Source organism: Musa acuminata, chromosome BXJ2-8 (genome assembly GCF_036884655.1).
Source record: "Musa acuminata AAA Group cultivar baxijiao chromosome BXJ2-8, Cavendish_Baxijiao_AAA, whole genome shotgun sequence".
NCBI classification, from domain to species: domain Eukaryota; kingdom Viridiplantae; phylum Streptophyta; class Magnoliopsida; order Zingiberales; family Musaceae; genus Musa; species Musa acuminata.
The window spans coordinates 4,803,096-4,823,430 of record NC_088345.1 but is presented as its reverse complement, the minus strand read 5'-3'; the positions used below and the strand labels follow the sequence as shown (position 1 = coordinate 4,823,430).

The following is a 20,335-nucleotide window of genomic DNA, read 5'->3' as shown; positions in this document are numbered from 1 at the left end:
ACTCCAGCTACAATTTTAATGATGCAAAGTGACAATAGATGTTAGAATGCCAAGGAAAAAACTGCTACCAGCAGCATAAATAATATATCTGTACAGCATTATCAAAATTAGTTACTATGATGGAGTAATGGAAGCAGCAAAACTCATCAAATCAGGAACTACACTTTAGATGAGTTAAGTGAATGAATGCATGGATCATGTGACACACAAGAAGAAACAGAGTTGCTATAGATCAGCATGTCCAAAGAAGTTTGATACCAAAATTTGCAGTTTCTTGCTTGATGTCAACTGGATGTTCAAGGCGCCTGTCGATTATTTCTTCGAAACTAATGGGAAGAAGATTAACCAGAGAGCCAACAACGGCAAGTTGATTAGGAAGAAGAAACAGAGTTGCTATAGATCAGCATGTCCAAAGAAGTTTGATACCAAAATTTGCAGTTTCTTGTCCAGGTGAGAAAACCACTGCTTTACTGGTTCGATTTGGTGAGAATGACTACTGTCAACTGGATGTTCAAGGCGCCCATTGATTATTTCTTCGAAACTAACGGGAAGAAGATTAACCAGAGCACCAACAACAGCAAGTTGATCAGGAAGGTTGCTTCTTCCCTTTGCATATGTATCAAGCAGAGAAGATAGCTTGTTTCTCAGTTGTGGAACCCCAATCTGCTGATACCCTCCCAAATCAACCCCAAACCTGGAAAACGAATAAATACATATGTCAGAAGAATTTCAGTTGAAGCTTCATTCAAGATTAATAATTAAGTCCATTACATGGTTAAAACTTTTTAGTGGAGGAATAATGCAGACTATAGTGACAGCAAAAAGCAAAACGAATTAAAGATGTTCCCAAAAACACCTTTTTTATATTATTATCACAAGCTCGCCCCAATTCATGAGGCATGACTCCATACTTGTTGCAGAAATGAGATTATTATAAAGTTTATGGAAGTATTGTAACCAGATTAACAGATCCCATTTGGCTTAATATCCACAATCAAGGTGCAAACACAATCCAGTCTACTCCAATTAAGGTGATCCGGTCATAACTGACCCAAGATAAATCAACCCTGATCTGTGCATCAATGGAAGAGAAGCTAATTTGGAGACTGTCATCGCAGTTAAGTGGTGTGGCCATCTATGTCCAGGATTTGGCTTACCATCAGAGCTGATTTGAATGTCTAGAACCACAAGGTGGTGACACCAAGACCAAAAGTGGCAATATTGGCAGAGTTTTCTGGTTCAGCTTGCTTGCTTACAGTCGTTAATTGTGATGGAGGCATTAGGATAGGATTTCAAGGGGACAATAGGATAGAAGAGGGAGCAAAGAAGAAAAACACATGAATTAAAGCCTTGATAGTTTTACGATTAGATTTATCATATAGTGGATGCATTATAGAGCTCAACAATTCAATGTACATTTGAAATCAAGAATTGGTTTTTTCAGATGGAAATACGATCCATATTTAGTTTCATCAAACTAGATCAGATCTGTTCAAGTACCAGTCTGTTGATAGACCTAGTGTATGGTACATTCCGATAAATAAAACTATTAGCCTGTAATAAATAGATTTTGAACTGATGCCATTGAATTTGCATTAACTATGAGAACACATTACCCCAAGTAATAGATAATTTCATAACACTGGGGGACAAAACGTCCTTGTTCAAATCTATTAGCATCACATAAACCTTGACATTGAGCAAATTTGTCGAGAAGTAGCAATATGTATCTATACAACTATACCTACATATATGCTATTTATTAACAAGTCAATGACACTACTATTAATTTTTAATTCTACACAAGCATTTTATCCAACTCTTCAAACAGCAGTAAGACAACAAGTCATGATGGTAATAATTATCCTTCCTATTCCACAAAAGAAATCCTACTTATCATAACTAAGCACTCTGGTAGTCAAATTTTCAAAGTCAGGAGTGCAGGTATTTACTCATGTAAGACAGAAAAAGCATACCTTCCTAGTTGCCCAACCAGCACAACAACCGCAGCTGAAAATTCATTTGGTGGGTATGATTCCAGCATATTCAGAAGGCGCAAAAGAAGATTGTCAGATATCCATTTCCAATTCTGGAATATAAGGATGAAAAAATTTTAGTTGATGAGCATTTTTAATTTTAGAAATTATTACATCATCCAAAAGAAACAGAATTTAAACATGAAAATTAATAGAAACCATTTTGAAGTTAAGTGACCATACGGATGCAAGCTTTCATATGCATAACAATTTGTTCAAAAAATGTGTTCTGGATGCCCCTGGAACATGTTTAATACCAATACTTACATATTCAAATATCCAAAAGCTTATACACAGTGAAAGGATCTAAATAAGTAATTATTACTATAGAAAAATACTAACAATAATTAATAAAAAGTGAAGATATCCAAGATTCGGGATGTTGCGAAGTCCATTCCAGTTGGTTCAGTAGTTGATCTCCTTCCCACAATTAAGTCTCTAATCTTTTAAATATACATTGGTTAAAGCAAATACAAAAGCTAAGATCACCAATGCAAACTCGCCTACATATGATCTCCTTTGAGCATATCAGACCACCAATGCAAACCCTAAATTGACCTTACCGAGTCAACTTGAGACTCAGGCTGATTCCACCATTTTTAAGTTTCAGCAACCTGCCCAAGTAGCCAGGCCAGATATGGGCCATATGATCACATGATCCTACTGCCCGGATAGCGAGTTTAACATCCTTGGATTGCATTTAGCAACTTAACCAAAGGCAGAAACTCATCATAGAAATACAAGTTAAGATATTACAAATATTAAGCAGCACATGTTAACATGGAAGACAACAAAACTCTTGGTCAAAATACATGCAATGACAATTTGCTAACAAATAGATCAATTCCTACTTCTAACTTGAGCTGAATCACAAAATCACTAACAAGAAATTGTCATGTAACCATAATTTCACCACATTAACATCAAGCAAATAAAACAATTCTAGGCTAGACATGACAAAGATGTTCAAACAAACAATCCATTAACAAACTTCACATAAATCTAAAAAAAAGATGAAGTAGAAAGGTACCATGTAGCAACCAAATAGCTCAACAACAGAAACAATATCAGCGAAGTAGCAAAGGGCCCTCTTGGAAATATAGTTCAAAAAATCAACTGCATGATCTCCATACTTGAATAACACACATGATGCTTCACACTGACCACCCAAACTATCAGGTTCTCTTGAACAACAAATACCTTCTTTAACTCGAGGATTGGATTCAGATAGTGGGTACAATGATGACGTAAATGAATATCCCACAGATGAACTCCCAGCAAAAGAATCTTGTAATATGTCCATCAGCATGGAAACATTTTTTTCTGTACAAACTGCATCTTTGGAAAAAGGACATTGCTTGCAAGGTGAAAAACAGATGTCCACATCAGAAGCTGAACAAAAAGACAGAAGTGAATGATGTCCACTCTCAAGCAGTGAAACCACTGACTTTATGGCACTCACATGAAAATTGAATTTCTCCATGGTAAAAAATTTCTCACCAATTGCAAAAGCAAAAATGTGCAGCATCAACAAATTGCAACTTGTATCATGTTTACACAGACAAAGAACTTTATAAGAAACTTCAAGAAGAAAACCAATTTGGTCAAATACTGCACAAATAGAGGCCGATAAGATGCTTGCGGCTATTAGCTGATAAGTTTTAGCAGCTGCCTCGTTCACGTTTTGCCCATTCAACTGATAAGATTTGCTAGATAGAGGTGAAGAACATGTCTGCTCTGACTCCATACCATTACACACCATAATCCTTCTTGTTATTAGAAAATCGTCAATTAGGTGCAATAAGATATCTAACTGGCAAATTTCTGAAAAATACTGGCAAGCTGTTGCATCCGAAATCACTGCAAGAGAAGTATGGGTTGGTTACCAATCTTGACTGAAAAAAGGAACGGCCAAGCAACCTACAAGAAACTGATAATTCCTTGGACCATTTATAGTAGGTTTAATACCAACAAGATACAATGAGAAAACCAAGGCATGATATATCTACTCTTAACTCAGTTGAAACATAGAACTAGTGAAAACATATTAAGCAGAATTTGGCGAATTAATTGTGCCAGAAAGGTTCTTTTTCTAGGTTCCACTACCTGCCTCAATGTTTTAAAGGAATTTGTATGTCCGGTGTTAGTCCTGTACGAAACAAATGTATTGACTAAAGAGTCCAGGCACTTCAAACATATTTGAGAGAGACAGAGGGAGAGGATAAACAAACAATTTGTTAGGACAAAAAATAGCACATGTATAGAAAATGTATCATTTACCAAACTGAGAATCTATGGAGAAGTTGACAAGCAATTCGATCTAAGACTTGCAAGAAGCTGAATTAATTTCATAAAACTTGAAAAAATAGGGGGAAAAAACTTCATGAAACACACAAAAGAAACACCTTAAAAATCTAGATATAGCGGCAGTCAAAACTGATACACAATGCAAGAATGCTTAGTACAATAACTATGGCAAAAAAGGGATAAGGCTTAGGAATAATTTTTATGCAAAATGTGGCTTTGAACATTGACTTGCACAATAACCTGATCAGAAATAATGGAATATTGCTTGCCTTATGATTCTACACAAATGTGAGTCAACTCCCAAAATTAGTTTTTTTCAAGAGGGTTTCACCAACATTGGAGTCATCCACAAACATGATCTATCAGCTTATCGAAACACCTAGGTCAAGATATAAAGTATCATTGGCCAACATCCTTTCACAATAATTCCTCTGTGAAGTACAGGAAGTACATTATACAAATTGCGTCATTTTCTTATGCCACGAAAAAGCAATCTCTTTTCAGAAATCATCTTAACAGGTTGTTGATTGATACATTAGTTAGACAAAAAGTCTAATGAATCATTTGGCATTAGCTACTTAAGGATGTCATTCTCATAATTATGCAATTTTAATAACCATTTTCTAGCTTTTTAATCTCATTGATGAGAGATTCCTAATTGATAAAAATTGTATGGAAACAAATAATCAAAATTGAAGAATAAAAGTAGAATACAGAAGAAAAAGGAAAGGCATCATAATCAAGAAAACAAGCCTGCAGCACATGAATTGCTTTACATTGAAACTCAGTCATAATCATAAAATCTGCTTCATAATTAAATCGCAGAAACTCAAACAGTTAGGTGCAAGAGAAGCAAACCTTTACTAGTCTCTGTTGCAAAAGATTTTGTGAACTGTAAAACATTCTCAACCATTATACTTCCAGAATTTGCAAACAGTGAGCCAGCAATGTTGCCCAATAGCAATGAAAAGAAAACACATACTTTTTCCCTGAACAAACAAAAGCCAATTGCAGAGCATGTTACAGATCTACTAGAAAGGTTAGAAATAAATTCTTACACTACTACAATGTTAAGTTAACATAAACTTAAATAAGTGTGGCATCAAATTACTTACTCTGATTGAAGGTCCAACTCCAATGTCAAGGAGTGAAGGACTTCCACAATATTGCAATCCACTTGAGATCTCCCAAAGTTCTTAGATGCAAGGTTATTTCTAGCTTGAATGATACGTGATATGCTATCTTCATCCTTGGTATGTGAAAAGACAACACAGCACCCAGTTTTCTCAGATGCAATGTTATTTGTGGCTTGAATGATATGCGATATACTATTTTCATCCTCAGTATCGGAAAAGGCATCACAGAACCGAGTTGTCTCCTCAAGTCCAACATTGCCTCCAAGTGGATTTACTAACTCCTGTTTGGCAGATAAATGAACATAACTTTCACTTCTTACTATTTGACCAGGATTTGATGTTTGATGACAGCCAGTTTGAGAAGATTTTTCACCACCAACAGAGTCATTTCCTACAGTTTGTGAGTATATCAGGATCTATTCAGTTTAAAAATCATCCTACATCCCTAGCAAAGCCATACAAGTCAGCTGCAAGATGTTATACAACTTATCAATAACCAATGATTTCTTTTTAGCATGATGGTTATCATGTTCTTTCATTATATCATTAACCTGATCATCAAATAAGCCTGCATTTGGGGCATCATAAGTTCACAAAGATATATATGTCCTTTTACTAATAGAAGTGATTTACTTGCAATACAACTAAAATTACCTGATGCCAAATGTTGGTCATTCTCCTTTGTTGAAGCATTGCTCCCAACATTTAAAGCAGAAGCAACATATGGATCAATAACATGATGGACAATAGGCTCAGCTTGTAAATTTTCTCGCAACTTCATGATAGATGGCGGGAAGTCAGTAGTGTTCATTGTGACATCTATATCCCTCATATCAAATCCCTTTCCAGCACCTGAAGATATATTATTCTCATGGTTATGTCCAAAATTATTCAGCTCCTCATGTTTGTTTAAGTCTCTCATAAATGTACGTGCATTATTAAGTTCTGATTCTTCAGATGCATGAACAGAACCTACATTATCTTTCAATACGGGAGGTGTTGGCATTACAAGCTCGAACTTGTTTGAATTGATTTCCCCATTAATGACATCAAAGCAGTGATAGGTCTCAAAAGTGTCTTTGTCATTTGTAGGCTCTCTGAAAAGTTCCTTGATCAAATAGTGAGAATGGTCCTCTCCTTTCAACCCAACGACAGAACACTTTATTACAGGCAAAGTAGGTGAAAGAGGTCTTTCAATTGCTTCCCTGTATCTTCTCTCATCATCGACATCATCCAACATCAGTAGCTTCATACAATCCTCACGAGTTCCATTCTCAAGGAAAACTAAATCAGCTTGATCATTGCTAACAGCAGGAATCTCCTCTATTATGTTTAAAGGATTATTTTCACTAATTTTCGATTTACATGGGAAGCATGGTGGCATGGAACAATCAATATCAATTTCATCCTTTCGAACTTGACTAGAAGGTTGCAGATGTGTAATTCCCTGCCAATCTTCAGCAGACATGAAACTCCCATGCATTTCAGTACGTAAACCTCTTGAAGCATTAATGATCTTAGACATTCCACTATTCTGGTGGCAAATTTCTTTGAGGGGGGCACCTTTAGTTCTCATCAGATTTTTCCCTGAAAAATGTCTCTCTACCAATTGTACTTGATTGTCCTTATCACAGAATGATGTAATAGATGCCATTGGATCATGTATCTTCCTTTTCTTCCCACCACCACAAACTTGTATCTTATCTGTGAATTTGTTTCCTTCATAAACAGATCCACTCCTATGTGTTTTTTTTTTAATGCAACTTCTATCTGTTTTTTTTGCTTCAGATGCAGTCATTTTATTATGTACATGCTCAGCATCTGCACGTGGTACATTTGGGATGATCAGTCCATGACTTGAGAAGCCTTCCGCCAGTTTAGATGATGTCGCCAGGAATGTAGCATCAATTGCCTGTGAGCCCATCAACTCTCTATCAGGACAAATTGTGGAAGTGGAACAGACTGTAGAACTCTGTGGCCTGTTTCTACTGGAATCTCTAGTCAGAGGGTCCACTTCAGATTTAGTACCTGTGATTTTTCTTGCATGCTGTCGTCCAGATGCAGCGAAGCAAGACAATTCTCTCGTTGAACCAGGAATCTGAAATGAACCCTTGCAGCAACAGTTTCCCAGTTGAAAATCTCTCTCCGAACACCTAAGACCGAGGCTGACATTTTGCAAATTGTATCTCAAAGGATCCTCAATCTGTAGAAGTTCATTAAGCATTTAGAATGATAGAAAGAGATAATTTTTTGTGCAAAGGATAAAGCAATATCAATTATAAGTCCAACACAAAAGAAGAAAAAAAAACTATACAATGTTAATGATTGACCACTCAAAGGCTCAGGGTACCAAACATTCCAAACAAAAGAACAATACAGAACATGTGATGTTTGAATAGATTTTCCTCAGCAAAATTGGATTCAAGTGAGAAACAAAAATTCTGTAAAATAAACTTAATAACAAGATCGCTCTATGGACATCCTGTAGTCGGTTCCTAATGGCAAAGAGAACATTTTTATCCCTTGGATTTGACCAGCATTTGCTATTATTTAGCCTTGGCTTTACAATTTTTTACCAATGTTTTTAGAGGCATTACAGAGGCTAGAGATCTCCAAAATTTTACAAATCCAACATAACAGGAAAGTTCATAATAGACATATGGCAGTTTGTTGAGATATTTTTCCTCCTTAAGATGCAGGAAAAAAAGGTAATCAATGAAATGAGAAAGGGACCTGATTCCCTAGTAATGGACTACATTTGCCACAAATTATGTGAACATACTCAAGAGGTTTGCAGGATATGTCCATTAAACTTCAAAAATGCAACTTATGATCAGTTTTAGTAGAGCACATTTGACTCAGTTCGAATACTAATACAGTTATGCATCGCTAGCCAACATGTGGACATTTTGAAGCCTGGAATACCCAATAAACAAGTTCCTGGATCACGAGTCACCTGCAATATTTAAGAAGCATCAAGTTACACATTCATTGCAAACCAAAAGCCAACCTGAGCTTCATGAGGATAAAAAGTTCCTGAAATGTAAGCACACAACTTTATCCACATAGAATTTAGAATCCAAGGATAACTTAAGGCATGGCGTTGAATGCAAATAAAGATATTCAATTATCGGTAAATTTGAGATTGAAAAATAAAAACAAACATCACATGAACCTTTGATGCATACTAATCTGGTAACTTTATGCATGTTAGCATCAAATGGAGCTTTTGTTCGCTAACTTCACAATCATGGAAACAGACATAATCAACATGGTGTCTCTAAGTTTCTAGCATCAGCAAAATAACAGAATGATGGCCACAACATCAAGAAAATGCAAGCAAAACCTTGTTGAAGTAACAAAAGCAACCACAATATAAGCATACGAAGCACAAAGAAGAAACTGATTACAAACCTTTCCAAGGCTATGTGTACCTTCAGTTACGTGAGATATTTGATCACCGAGCATCTTCAGGTGGCATGAGAGTTGGATAAACTCCTGCTTCAATAGATGAAATTGCTGGCTGATAAGCTTTTTCTCCATCTTTTCAAGCTTAGTCATTCTTTTAGCATACTTTAGTTGCTTCTTTGCAAACTTTAGTTGTTCTTTCAGGGTTTTCACAACAGCAGGTTTGGCGCTTGTGTCACCCTTTAATTTCTTATCCCGAGAACATAGACAGCCGCTTGCAGCTTCTCGTTCCGAAAGAATCTCAACTAACTTCCTTTGTAAGTTCTCTTTGTGTTGCTTCTCATCCTCCAGCATTTGCTTCATATGTTCTACACGGACCTTATCGTCCCTTGCCTCTCTACGTTGCACTTCCAAAATCTTACTTAGCTCTTCAGCTTTTGTCCTCTCTAACTCCGCACGCTTCTTTTCCATAATAGTCTTCTGCTTTTCTTCTTCAATTAATTTATCAAATTCATGCGCTTTGGTTCTTTCTGCCACTAATTTGGCCCTGGCTTCATTGACTTCAGTTTTAAATTTTTCCAAAGAAAGTCTAACTTCCTCAGCTTTCTTTTTATCAGCATTAGCAAGCTTCCTTGCATCATCACATTTACTCTTCTCCATATCCAGCAACTTCTTTGCATCTGCAGCTTTCTTCGTCGCTATTTCAGCCTTCTTTTTCTCGGCATCACCTCTCATTTTCTCTTTAACAAGACACTCTTTCAGCATCTTTATCTCTGCATCCCTTTCAGCAATATGAGCGTCCAGTGAGTTACTGTGATCTTTGGTTTCCATTTGTTGAAAAGCACTTATCTCAGACTTCAATTCATTAATCTGTTTCTCCAATGTATGTATGATACTTGATTCTTCTTCCTTTGACCTTTTATGAAACTCTGCATTCTCTTCCCGATTTACTGGATAGAAAAAAAAAAACACTAAATGTAACAAATCCTCTTGGTTCAACAAGTGAGGAAAAATGCAAAACTCAGTTTTAGCATAAAGAGAGCCCAAATAAAGATATTTAATTTTAGGCATAGATATGCACTCCACTGACAGGCACGGTACTGAATTTATAAAGCAAAGTACCAACCAACGAAACATCAGTAAAAGATGCAATCTTGCATGCACATATAGGACGTGCGCATATGGGCACAGACTATATGGACGCTATGGCCTGATAACAGCGCAATATGAGCATACATGCCTCGTCCAAGCGCAGTTGAGACAGAGCATTAGCAAATCAACAACGTGAGAAAGAATGAGGTCAAATACCCTTTTTGAGATTCGCATTCTCGCTTTCAAGCTTATTAAGCTGCTGCTCGAGGATCTGCACGGCTTGCCGGAGAGCGTTCCTGCTTCCCTCCAACTTCAAGAACTTTTGCCTAAGCTGCAAACAGGAATAACATCAGAAACCTCGACAGCAAAACACGAGCAAGAAAGAAAATAGGGTGGAACCGAGACTTCACCTTGGCACAGCACGGATTCAGGGGATCGGAATCCGAGGCTACGTCCGCCGCCATCGTAGAAGGGGAGAACGGGTGAGGAAGACGGGTTCGAGCTCACGGCTAGGGTTTTAAGGGGTCGGAGATTACAACTTCATTACGGTATCCGAGGCTACCTCCGCCGCCATGGGAGAAGGGGGAGGAGCAGGGATGGGGACCGGATCGAGGTCAAGGGCAGGGTTTAGGACTGGATTTGGGGGTGAAGAAGAAAACGGTTTCGTTTTAGGGTTTTAGTGGCAGTGCGGGTTTCGACGCCGAAGACGGTCGGTCGGGCTTCAGAGTGAATCCTACCGGCGAAGCCACACTTAAAAATAGGGTCTCCTTGCACGTGCTAGTCACGTGAGTGCCACATACATTGGTGGAAACGATACATCCGATGGGCATTGATGGATCGCGATCCGATTTGCATCCGATCCTTTAGGGTGTGCTTGGGTGACTTGGAATTCCACCCATGCCCGATCCGATATAACCTCACCAGACTTCCAACCGACGTAATGGCAGTCCGATAGGAACACACTGAAAAATGTATATTATGTGTTATGTGTTTATGGAAAATTAACCCCAAAAAGAATTTACATAATGAAATTTCTAAAGATAAATCGAATGAAAAATTAACTATTCAGCAAGCTAATATAGTATTGTCCTACGGGTTATGGTAAGTGGTAAAACACGTTTGGATTTACAAGCCGTCTAATTAAGTAAAACTAGGCATCGATAATGATTCTTGACAGGATATGGCAAGTAATTAAACATATCTGGATGTCCAAACCATCCAATTGAGTCAAATTAGTAGGGATGTTCGAATGCACATCCATTGATAACAAACAAAACCAAGTGCATGCATTAAAGAAAAATCAACAAATGGGTTCTGAATCGAATCTTGTGAGTGAGAGTTTGAATTTTAATTTAATTGAAAAAGAAAATAGAAGGGATAGTGTGACACGCAAGTCACGCTATAATTAAATCTCTCGCGATCCTGTAAGATTTGCACAGAGAGACAACTACTCAAGCATATATAATGCCCCAACCCTGTGAAGTACGACAAGTCCCAGTTCTTCTCAAGAGATCATCAAGAGAAAAATATTACTTGGGGTAAACCATTCTCAAGTTCAAGCTTTGCATGTCACAACATATCACATACAAGATAAGATTATAAACCATACAAACAGAGGACATGTCTAGTTATAGAAGCCAATCCCTCTCATGCGAAATCGGTAAAGGCAAAGCAAACATTTCTTGTGGTAGAAATGTCTCAGTCGGCCAACTCTTCGTCTTCCTCTTCCTCGTACTCCTCTTCATCTGCTGTTGCATCTTGATACTGCTGGTACTCGGCCACGAGATCATTCATGTTGCTCTCAGCCTCCGTGAATTCCATCTCGTCCATACCCTCTCCGGTGTACCAGTGTAAGAAAGCCTTCCTCCTGAACATGGCTGTGAACTGCTCGCTGACCCTCCTGAACATCTCTTGGATGGAAGTTGAGTTCCCTACAAAGGTGGAAGCCATCTTGAGCCCCCTGGGTGGGATGTCACACACGCTCGACTTGACATTGTTTGGTATCCACTCCACAAAGTAGGAAGAGTTCTTGTTCTGAACGTTAAGCATCTGCTCATCCACTTCCTTTGTGCTCATCTTCCCACGGAACATGGCCGAGGCAGTTAAGTAACGGCCATGGCGAGGATCGGCAGCACACATCATGTTCTTGGCATCCCACATTTGTTGGGTCAATTCAGGTACAGTGAGGGCACGGTACTGCTGTGAACCCCTCGAGGTCAGGGGTGCAAAGCCTACCATAAAGAAGTGGAGGCGAGGGAAAGGGATGAGGTTTACAGCAAGCTTCCGAAGGTCAGAGTTAAGCTGCCCGGGGAACCTAAGGCAGCACGTGACGCCACTCATTGTAGCAGAGATTAGGTGATTGAGATCTCCAACTGAAATATTACGGAACATCAAACAATCACACAATGAGCAATGTTAAAGCAACAATCAGAATGGAAACTTGTGTAAATTGGAAAAGTTTTCAAACTTAGAAATATTGATTCATCTAACGTTAGATTCAAGAAGCAAAATGGAGTGGAAATACAGGCTTACATGACAACCTTACATACAAACTTTTTGATGAACGGACAGAAAATGGCATATCTAAGTACAAGACAGATTGCATCAGAAATGAAACAGAAAATAGGAAAATTGAGTGAAGAAATCAATCAGACTGAAACATGCATGGAAAAGATTGGGATTATATATTGTTCTTGGCAAATAAAATCTTCATTTATCTTCGGAGGTTCAAAGCATTACATGCTTAATCTCAGTTAAAAATAAGAAGAGCATTAAGGTGTCAACATCTTCTCTGTAGTCATCAACAATAAAATCACCAACAAGCAGAAAAAATAATAAATGATGATGCAAAAATACTCACAGGATGGGTTTGAAAGCTTCAAAGTGCGAAAGCAAATATCATATAGTGCTTCGTTGTCAAGGACCATACACTCATCAGCATTCTCAACAAGTTGATGAACTGAGAGGGTAGCATTGTATGGCTCCACAACTGTATCAGACACCTTTGGTGATGGAAAAACAGAGAAAGTCAGCATCATTCTATCGGGGTATTCCTCCCTGATCTTCGAGATAAGAAGGGTGCCCATGCCCGACCCAGTTCCACCTCCCAAAGAGTGGCACACTTGAAAGCCTGGAGAACCACAAAAGACATTAAAGATTAAAAAATGATTTGCAGATCTGCTTGCAACATTAGCAACATAGAATACCACATGAACATAAGTATGAAAAACATTGAATATTCGACATATATATTCTATTTCTATAGCTGAGATCAGAACTTCTCAAAAACTTGGAAAGCTACAACACTATATTTTATTTCTATAGCTGAGATCAAATAAATCTAAGGAAACCATGATAACATAAACACCAGCAAGCTTTGAAAATATTTTTATCACTCATTACTAAAGAAACCAATGCTCAAATTTTATCAACAAACATCCAAGCAAAATTATCAACTATCTGCATTTGGTTCTGGAATGTACTCAATCTTTGGACTGTTCACTTTCTTTATTTCCCTAATGTTTCTGCAAACAGAAGTGTGACAATCAATGAGGATGTAAATTTGCTAACACTAAACAGCAACATGAAATTTTGATTGATCTTGTATTCTACTGACATTGACCAAATCACTGAAACAAATAACCAGTTTTCCTAGCAAAGTTACTTTCCCATCGAAAAAAAAAAGTAGATCCACATGTACCCAGCAAACTCCAGGCATTTAAATGACCAACTATTTTTAGCTGAAAATTCAGTTTCCACACAATATGGAGACAGCCAAAACAACTTGCTCAACCAACCGACCAAGAAACAAAGAAATTAGTCTAATGATTCTCCGGGCTGATCATTAACTCATATTGGCCAAAATCACATGACTACAGTTCAAGCATATGAAATATGAATAAAGAACAAGGTCAGCAAACTCAGTACAAGAATACACCATTTAGGTAAACACATTCGATACAGAAGCTTGATTTACTATGTGTACCAGTCGATTCTTAAAGCCATTCTAAGTTCTAAACATTCAAAAATGCAGATAATTGTACACCAAATCAGTCAAGATGTTCTGAACTAGATCAACATAAGACCCTGTTTATCAATCTAAAAATTGTCATTAACTTCTTAAAGCAACAAGGCACATAAAGCCATGCTAAGTTCTAGTCAACCACATGATAACACAATAACTTGCACAATCAATTACCAGAATTAGGACTCAGTTCACATGTTGAATCACAAACAAAAAGAAGAGAAACCTCTATATATTTGCCAGTTATCATCATTGTCGTTTGGTAGAAATGAAGATGCTGGTGGAGGTTAAACCCATCAAATCACATGGAGAGTTAAGATGGACCTTTCAATGTTGTTATTTTTTTCTTTTTTTTCTTTTCCAACATGTAACATGTGATGATCTTTAACATTGTTAGAAAATTACCACAGTGTTTCAAAAGTCTCACCTTATAACTCATGTTCACGATGCAAAAACATAAATGCCCCATATATAAATGCTTAACATTGATAATTCACAATATTTAAAGACATGACTGTCAAGACAATATGTAAAGACATAACAGAGAGTAGCAGACATAATCACCAATTGGTCAAGGAATGAGTCACATATATGTGCGGTTTCTTTTCACGTTATCATGTAAAAGAATAGGAGTATAATACAAAATCCTAAGAATTATTTACTGAAAAAGTCTCACAAATTCCAGAAGTACAGGAAATACAAAGAAGTAAAAAAATGGCCACATAGTATATTTATATTTGTCATATCAAAGCTCAAAACCCTCTTGATTTACAAAACTGAAGAATGCAGGCCATGATCCCCATTTCACTCAAACAGGTAATTCCAAATTCACCGTGTCACTATGTAACAAAATGCAAGTCAATTAAAGAGTAGAGTCTCAAGAAATCGATCTATGTCTGAACGATCTAAATAATGAAGGACAGCTCAACATATCAACCGATGCTCTGCATAAATTGTCAGAAATTCCCATTCAAATAACCTTTCTATGAATAATTAGACCGATTTCGAAAAGACAAGATCATACCCTGCAAGCAGTCGCAGTTCTCTGCTTCTTTCCTCACCACATCGAGGACCGAGTCGATGAGCTCGGCACCCTCAGTGTAGTGACCTTTGGCCCAGTTGTTCCCGGCACCGGACTGGCCGAAGACGAAGTTGTCAGGCCGGAAGACCTGGCCGAACGGACCGGATCTGACAGAGTCCATGGTACCGGGCTCAAGATCCATAAGCACGGCGCGGGGGACGTACCGGCCACCACTGGCTTCGTTGAAGTATACATTGATCCGCTCGAGTTGAAGGTCCGAGTCGCCGGAGTACTTCCCGGTGCCATCGATGCCGTGCTCGTCGCATATAACCTCCCAGAATTTGGCCCCGACCTGGTTCCCGCACTGCCCGCCCTGGATGTGAAGGATCTCCCTCATCTTCTTCTCCTCTTCCGCCCACCAAATCTCTTCTAGGGTTAGGGTCTCCGATTGCCGGGGACGAATGAAAAGGCCGACCCTTTATGTAAGGGTGGTTGATCTCCTCATGACCGGTACGCTTACCGGCTGTAAGGAACCCTACGACGGTGCCTCTCCTCCGCCGTTACTTAGATCACGTTACACGTCAGAGAGTCATCATAAGATGCTCATCGGACGGCACAGATGCGGCTGAGACGCGGAACGACGCGTGGTTGTGACGTAAAGCTAACTGACACGTCGAGCTGGCGCGGCTGAGCTGTCACCGATCGTCTGCTACAGTTGGATGGAAAGCGATGGTTGGTTGGGGTCCTTCGTGAGCTGTTCTCGATGTTGACCGCAAGCCTGGTAGGTTAACTAGGACTGGGTTTAGGTGATGGGAGGCATCCCACCTAAGATTCCCTCGTGTGTGTGTGTCGTGTACTAAGTCCTGCCTCCTCCGGCTCGTGACATGGATCCGATATGACATTTTCAACGGGGACCACGGTCGTTGATTCCGTCAAAGGCTAGATCAAGTAAATGGAGTTCGTCGTGTCTCAAAATTTATGACAGAGAAGACTGAGGAAAGAAAATTCATTTATGATAAATTTTTTTAGAGGTGATCTCCTGACTCTCCTAATTATTTTTTTTTTCTCACCTGTTAATAAATAATATCTTCTTAGACTATGCATCCTATAAGATTTTATTTTTAATTTATATTAATCTCTATTTTATCATTTACAGTGGTCTCGTGAAAGATATAAAGAGAAGACAATAAGAGTCTAATTTATCTTATATGTCTATGTTATTGTTACCTAATGATTAGATTACGGAGCACATTCTCAAATCAGATAAAGATTTTTAGAATAATATGGAAAGGTACGTACATCTAATTATCGATCTATTATTATTTGATTTTAGTTCATGATATTAAATTTATTCTACATAATAATATTATTATTGTCTTTATACTTATGATTCGTATTATAATAGGTTTCAAAATAAAAATAACTCAGATTTTCATAAAATAATTAGATCTATTTATATGATTAAATTTATTTTTCTTTTGAATTATTATTTAAATCTCGAATTAATATTATTTTTGAATGAATCTATGATGTATTATGTTTGATCTAATAATCTATTCCTATGTGCTCCTCATTTGCTTACGGGCAATGCAACGCAGGTGGAACTATATTAAAATAATGATGCTCATATTTGTTTGGCGGGCTATTGTCTATAACATCACTATTGAGGGCGACAACCTCCATTGGTTGTTAGTCCTATCGTGAGTAACGACTATGCAAATGGTAGTGTTAATGCATGCAACGACGACTGTCTATGTGTAGTAGCATAGGTGTTCAGGTGGATTATCTTAGTCATCAACGTTGTATGCATAATAGTATCACTATGGTAACACAAGAAGGCAGAGCCCCGTTGGGTGTCAGTATGCATCTATATTGCAGGTGGTTGGGGCAATATTAGTATGCATCTATATTACATGAGAACCACAAAGTTGCTATATGCAATAGGCTACCATGATGATATAATAGCATATAATAGCAAGATATATCGCATTGCTTGCTATGTTGATAGCACACAATGGAGGTAGTGGACGAGCTGTGCACTATGGTGGCCGTAAAACTTTGCCTCGCGCTTGCTCACGATCGAGGTTGATCACATTAGCAAAGGTCATATGGCTATCATAGAGAGGTTTCGATGATAGTATTATGGTGCTGTGTTATTAGCACTTGAGGAGGATAGCCATCAGGAAGGAGGTCGTGCATGGCATTACTCAGCATAGGCAAGTGGCAAACACTAATGGCATAGTAAAAAATGTATGCATTGTCATGGTGGTGGTTTAAGGTGCTGCTATGGTCGACAAATGACAACAATGATCCGTCGATGATATTGCATCATTATTAAGACCACTACGATAAGGAAGATCACTAGATGCAATAGTAGACAATAGCTCCCATGAAGGAGAAGTCATCATGAGGGAGCAAGAAATAGAGTTTTTGGGCAAAGGTATCAATCAGCTTTCCTAATTTAATTTTGACCCATCAATGCCTTATTTTGATATTAAATCATCAATTCTGACGAGTGAAAACCTTAATTTTGATTCCCTCAATTTAGGTTTTATTCGAGGATTAATTTTGATTGAAATCAAAATTTTGACTACCTTAGATTATTTTGATTTTCTCGAATTAGACCTTGATAAAATTTTATATTTGACCAGTCAAACTCAATTTTTGATTGGTGGATAGATTATTGAGTTAAATTTGGGTGATAGTGGACCGATACACTTTGGCTCAATTTTGGTATATCTATTAAATAGATTTGATAGTGTTAATGTATGCAACGATGACTATCTATGTGCAGTAGCATAGGTGTTGAGGTGGATTGTCTTAGTCATCAACGTTGTATACATAGTAGTGTTACTATGTACGGTAACACAAGAAGGCAGCAGTCTCGTTAGGTGTCAATGCAATGTCTACAATGGTGACGAGGGCAATGAATGTAGTCGGAGCAATGTTAGTATGCATCTATATTGTAGGACAGCCACAAAGTTGCTATATGCGATAGGCTACCATGATGATATAACAGCAGATGACGTTAGCAAGCTATATCGCATGGCTTGCATTTATGCTATGTTGATAGCACACAATGGAGGTAGTGGACGAGCTGCGCATTATGGTGACCGTAAAACTTTACCTCGCGCTTACTCGCGATCGAGGTTGATAGCATTAGCAAAGTTCATATGGCTATAATAGGGGGGTTTCAATGATAGTGTTGTGGTGCTGTGTTGTTAGCACTTAAAGGAGGATAGCCATTAGGAAGGAAGCTATGCGTGGCAATACTCATTGGTGAGTGGCAAATACTAATGGCATAGCAAAAATTATATGCCTTTTCATGGTGGTTTAAAGTGCTGCTATAGTCGACAAATGACAATAATGATCTATCGATAATACTATATCATTATTAAGACCACTACGATAAGGAAGATTACTTAGACGCAATAGTGGACGATAGCCCCTATGAAGGAGAAGTCATCGTGAGAGAGCAAGAAATGAAGTTTTTGGGCAAAGGAATCAATCAGCTTTCCCGATTTAATTTTGACTCATCAATGCCTTATGTTAATATTAAATTACCAATTCTTAATTTTGATTCCCTCAATTTAAGTTTTAATTGAGGTTTAATTTTGATTGAAATCAAAATTTTGACTAGCTCGAATTATTTTGATTTTCTCGAATTAGACCTTGATAAAATTTTATATTTGATTAGTCAAACTCAATTTTTGATTATTGAGCTAACTTTGGGTTATTCAATTCTGAGTGGGCCGATACACTTTGGGTCAATTTTGGTATATCTATTAAATAGATTTGATTAGGCTAATTTATGATCTTATACAAAATTTAATAAAATTATAAATTATATATTTCTTTTATACTTTTGCCATATGATATATTCATAAATTTTTACTTAGGATAATTAAATTCTAATTATTATTCTTAGATATCCATATAGTTAGTTATTCACATGTACATATTTAAAATTATAAAACAATATTTATTTTTTATATAAAAATATGATTTATGATTTATCATGATTATAGTCATCATATGAGTTTTCTTTTCTTTTGATTGATGTTTAATAATTATTAAAATTAATGTTTTATTATCACCAAATTATTTTTTTTATAAATTATATTAAATAATATTTTATAAATATTATTTTTAATTTATATACCTAAGTTTTATTTGACATATAGTTGCTAAAGTGGCATAGGATGGTAGACTTATGAGATATAAATTATAATTAATATTTAATCATTTATAAATTATTTTATATTATTGTATTGGTTAAGTCATCAAAATGACCTAACTAATAACTTATAAAATTAAATTAAAGAATTAATATTAAATAATAAAAACATAATATTTATAATTACATACATAATTAAAAATTTTAGATAATCTCAAAAGAGAATTTAATTCGAATAATTATATAATAGAGTAGATTTATGCTATTTCTACTTGTTGATTAAACTATGAAGTATGTTCTCGGATTAGATAAAAATTTTCTAAATAATATCAAATGGTACACACATCTAATCCTCGATTGTTATTTGATTTCAGCTTTTGACGGTAAATTTATTTTACATAATAATATTACTATTGTTTTTATAAATATATGTGAGAGTCCAATTTGCTACGACTATAAAATTTATAGTGAAATGCAAGCAAAAGCGATCAATGCATTTTACATCCACCTCTATTTGCCATTCTCATCATACATCAGCACAATCAAAGAGACGAGCGCTGTAGCTGCAGCTGTGCATCAAGATCTGCTTCTCTACACGCACAAATCTCTCTGAAGTTTGAGATGTGTTTCTCATCAAAGAGCACTAGCTTCTAATTGTATACAATTGAAGTCCCTAACCTAACCAAAAGACAAAGAAAGAGGAAGGGGATACAGAAACACGCATAGGGGAGAGAGAAGGAGAGATGCTACGACTTGGCCTTGGCGGCAGCCGCATTAACCACTGATCTGAACTGCTCCGCGTCGCAGGGGATGCGAAGCACGCCAGGTTGCCGGTAGCCGAACTCTTGCTCCGCCATCTCCAGCAATGCTGCGAAACGTGGGTGCTTGAAGAGCTTGGTGTGCACCAGAAACCTCTCCTCCTTCTCCGTCCCCCTGCCCACCACCATCGGCACGTAGCCTCTTGGAACCTCATCCTTCCTCCCCATCACCCTCTCTCTCTCTTACTCTTCCTCTTTCCCTGACGCAACCTGGTCTCTGATTCCTTCTTTATATAGCGGTGAGCTCTGAGAGACGAATACCATACGTGATGATGGTGAAAAGCGAGAGAGAGAGAGAAAGAGAGAGAGAGAGAGA

At 37.4% G+C, this 20,335-nt stretch overlaps 2 protein-coding genes across 2 annotated transcripts; both read right to left on the bottom strand.

Moving 5' to 3' along the window:
- Positions 1-47: 47 nt before the first annotated feature.
- Positions 48-10,701, bottom strand: LOC103993633 (uncharacterized). The gene is made up of 9 exons (XM_009413768.3): positions 10,390-10,701; positions 10,196-10,310; positions 8,894-9,837; positions 6,134-7,682; positions 5,459-5,870; positions 5,202-5,332; positions 3,067-3,896; positions 1,977-2,089; positions 48-694 (listed from the first exon to the last, which is right to left on the bottom strand). The coding sequence occupies exons 1-9, from the start codon at positions 10,441-10,443 to the stop codon at positions 394-396; spliced, it is 4,449 nt and encodes a 1,482-aa protein (XP_009412043.2). The 5' UTR covers positions 10,444-10,701; the 3' UTR covers positions 48-393.
- Positions 10,702-11,491: 790 nt separating this feature from the next.
- LOC135618823 (tubulin beta chain-like) lies at positions 11,492-15,482 on the bottom strand. Its single transcript, XM_065120119.1, has 3 exons — positions 15,028-15,482; positions 12,840-13,109; positions 11,492-12,351 (listed from the first exon to the last, which is right to left on the bottom strand). The coding sequence occupies exons 1-3, from the start codon at positions 15,419-15,421 to the stop codon at positions 11,678-11,680; spliced, it is 1,338 nt and encodes a 445-aa protein (XP_064976191.1). The 5' UTR covers positions 15,422-15,482; the 3' UTR covers positions 11,492-11,677.
- Between the last annotated feature and the right edge of the window lie 4,853 nt (positions 15,483-20,335).

Excerpts from the sequence above, each read along its gene's own strand:
- LOC103993633 (XM_009413768.3), bottom strand. The coding sequence starts at position 10,443 with ATGGCGGCGGACGTAGCCTCGGATTCCGATCCCCTGAATCCGTGCTGT. Across the intron at positions 10,311-10,389 it reads TGAATCCGTGCTGTGCCAAG|CTTAGGCAAAAGTTCTTGAA; the intron begins GTGAAGTCTCGG and ends TCCTGTTTGCAG. Across the intron at positions 2,090-3,066 it reads AGCTATTTGGTTGCTACATG|AATTGGAAATGGATATCTGA; the intron begins GTACCTTTCTAC and ends CTTATATTCCAG.
- LOC135618823 (XM_065120119.1), bottom strand. The coding sequence starts at position 15,421 with ATGAGGGAGATCCTTCACATCCAGGGCGGGCAGTGCGGGAACCAGGTC. Across the intron at positions 13,110-15,027 it reads GAACTGCGACTGCTTGCAGG|GCTTTCAAGTGTGCCACTCT; the intron begins GTATGATCTTGT and ends GTGGTTCTCCAG. Across the intron at positions 12,352-12,839 it reads GAAGCTTTCAAACCCATCCT|TTGGAGATCTCAATCACCTA; the intron begins GTGAGTATTTTT and ends GTAATATTTCAG.